General features: G+C 54.4%; 1 protein-coding gene across 1 annotated transcript; it reads left to right on the top strand.

The window, feature by feature from the left end:
* Positions 1-1,935: 1,935 nt before the first annotated feature.
* On the top strand, positions 1,936-2,250 carry LOC112466283. Its single transcript, XM_025034309.1, has one exon. It carries the CDS (start codon positions 1,936-1,938, stop codon positions 2,248-2,250), a length of 315 nt encoding a protein of 104 aa, XP_024890077.1.
* Positions 2,251-2,976: the final 726 nt, after the last annotated feature.

Below are 2,976 nucleotides of genomic sequence, written 5' to 3'. Positions count from 1 at the left end.
CGAAGAAGGACAGCGAGAACGGCGACGACGACGACGACGACGATGCTGGCGCCGACCTGGAGCGCGATTACGGGGAGGACGACGACGTATTCGCGCCAATCAGGACAACCACGACGGTGGAAAAAAGAGAGTCGCTTCCGGTACGGCTGAGTTCGGCTCCCGCGACGACGACCGCGATGAGCTCCACGCCGATCCGCGCCGATTCAGTCCAGTCTTTACCCAGAGAACGCGAGATCGTCTCGGAGACGACGACTCCGCCTCCCACGTTGGAGAAGTCCGTCAGGAAATCTTTGAGTACGGCGGAAGGTCGCGACGCTCTGAATAGCCAACTAGGACCGTTAGGGCGGGAATACTTGGGTGCTCTTCTGGGCGGCGACAAAAACAAGGAGATCGACACCGTTTACGGAGTGCATTTCGGCGAGAACGGCACGATGTTGTGTAACAAGCGATTCAAGCTGAACGCGGATGACTCCATGGTCATCGACGGTGTACGGTACAAAGGCTCGCGCGGCCTGTACGAGTTCATCTTCATGGGAAAACCCGACGCTAAAATCTATACGGAGAAGGACAAACTAACGTACAGGAGTATACTTTTCTCCACCAGCGCTCACAAACGCGGCAGCAAAGCCGACAATCCCGTTAAGGGCAACAAGAGACCGAAGTACATAAATATAATAGCGCCGCTCGTAAACCTGTCTTACAGAGTTGGAACTACGAAGGGTGCCGGGCTACCGTCGGCCATGCGACTGACCGACAACGCTATCGATTACGTTCACTGGGACGATCCCAACGAGCTGGTCGATAGACTTCGACTGCTGGACGCCTCTCGTCGGGCCGGCAACGACGCTCACGACAACGAAATCCTGCCGATAATCGAGGAACTTCGCGAGGCCGGCTTCGTCATAAATTGATCGGTCGCGTCGGTCGCGACGGCAGTGCGAATCGCGCGCCCGCCAGCGCGATGTCCGTGAACAAATTCGGCATGTCTCTGACGAATCGGGGCAGCGGTGACAGAGTCGACGGTGCGTCCACGGTGAAATTGCACTCCTCGATCGAGTCCCTGCGCAATTACGCGCGCAACAACGCGCTCTTCATGAGCGAGGATTTTTACGACGCGAGGGAACGCAAAATACGAAGAGTAGCCGCGCCGGAGATCGACACCGACGCGACGAACAGGAGTTACGTCGAGGACGCGATCGGACGATCGAAGAAAAGCGCGACCGAAAAATTGAACGGTAGAATAACAGCGGTGGAGATAATAACGAAGTTGAGGGACGCAGCGCTCCTTATTTGTTTAAACTCTTACGAAGCGGATCAGCACAAGATACGACACGTAGCCGCGCCGGAAATTGGCACCGACGCGGCGAACAAGACCTACGTAGATGGCGCGATCGAACGGCTCAAGAAAGTCGTGACCGGTGAGATCGAGAAGAAAAACAGGACCAAAGAATTGAGAAGCGGAATCGCGACGCTGAAGAACGACGCGCTCCGTTTGGACGAGGAATCCTACGACGCGAGGAAGCGCAGGATACGGCGCGTAGCCTCGCCGGAAATCGGCACCGACGCGACGAACAGGAGCTACGTAGAGGGCGCGATCGGGGAGCTCAAAAGCATTTTAATCGAAGAGATCAAGAATAACAACGCGATCAGAGAATTGGGAGGCGGAATCGCGACGCTGGAAAACGTCGCTCCGTTTGAACGCTCAGGATTCCTACGACGCGTCGGAGCGCAAAATACGACGCGTAGCCGCGCCGCAGGTCGGCGTCGACGCGGCCAACAGGAGCTTCGTCGAGGGAGCGATCGCGGAACTCGAAAAGACTTTGAGTGACGCGATAAAAGAATGTAAAGACCAGTACGTTACTGTGAAAAATACCATAGATAAGCACGAGGTTGAAATCATCGCAATCAAGACTGTTTTAAAGCTTCTCAAACAAAATGAGCGTGGAAAAACGTAGACTCGTGGAAGAACTGCACGCGCCGGCGCGAAAAAACTTTCCTCGCCGCCGCGTCGTGGTGCGCGGTTACGACGACCTGTGGCAGGCCGACGTGGTCGAGATGCGCCCTCATTCGCGCGCAAACGCGGGTCACAATTGCATTCTGACGGTCATCGATGTGCTGAGCAAGTACGCCTGGGCAATCCCGCTCAAGAGCAAGAACGGAAAGAAGGTCGTGACGGCTCTCCGAAAGATCTTTCACGAGGATGCGCGACACCCCAGGAATCTGCAAACGGACAAAGGAAAGGAATTTTAAAACGCCGACGTGCGCAAAATCCTCGACGAGCACGAGGTGAATCACTACTCCACGTATTCGGTCATGAAAGCGTCGGTGGTGGAGAGATTCAATCGCACGCTGAAAAACGACATGTGGAAGCTCTTCACGCTCCAGGGATCGTACAGATGGATAGACTCGTTACCGCGCCTCTTGTCAAATTACAATCGTCGCAGACACAGAACGATCCAAATGCGTCCGGCGGACGTGACGCCCACCGTCGCCGAAAAACTGCTGCGCACGGTGTACAGTCGCGCGAAGATAGCCGCGCCGGCGAGATTTCGAGTCGACGATCCGGTGCGCGTGAGCAAAGTCAAAACGATCTTCAAAAAAGGCTACACTCCCAATTGGATCACCGAGATCTTTCGCATAGCCAAAGTACAAAGGACCAATTCCGTTACGTATCTGCTGAAAGACGTTCGCAGAGAAGCGATAGCCGGAGGATTCTACGAACACGAGTTGCTACGCGTCTCCAATCCCGACGTCTATCTCGTGGAAAAAGTCCTGCGTAAGCGCGGCAAACGAGCGTTCGTGAAGTGGCTGGGGATGGACAGTTCGCACAATTCGTGGATAGATAAGGCGTCTGTATTGTAAAGAGAAATACTTAGACATTCGTAGACACGCGCAACGCGTACTTTATTGTTAATAAAAGTTTACACATTTTGTGCGCGAATGGGCTTAGGATTTAGAGTTCAAAGGTTAATGAGA

The sequence above is a fragment of the Temnothorax curvispinosus genome, unplaced genomic scaffold (assembly GCF_003070985.1).
Source record: "Temnothorax curvispinosus isolate PA1 unplaced genomic scaffold, ASM307098v1 QBEX01016030.1, whole genome shotgun sequence".
In the NCBI taxonomy this organism is placed as follows: Eukaryota; Metazoa; Arthropoda; class Insecta; order Hymenoptera; family Formicidae; genus Temnothorax; species Temnothorax curvispinosus.
This window is presented reverse-complemented; position numbering and strand designations above follow the sequence as displayed.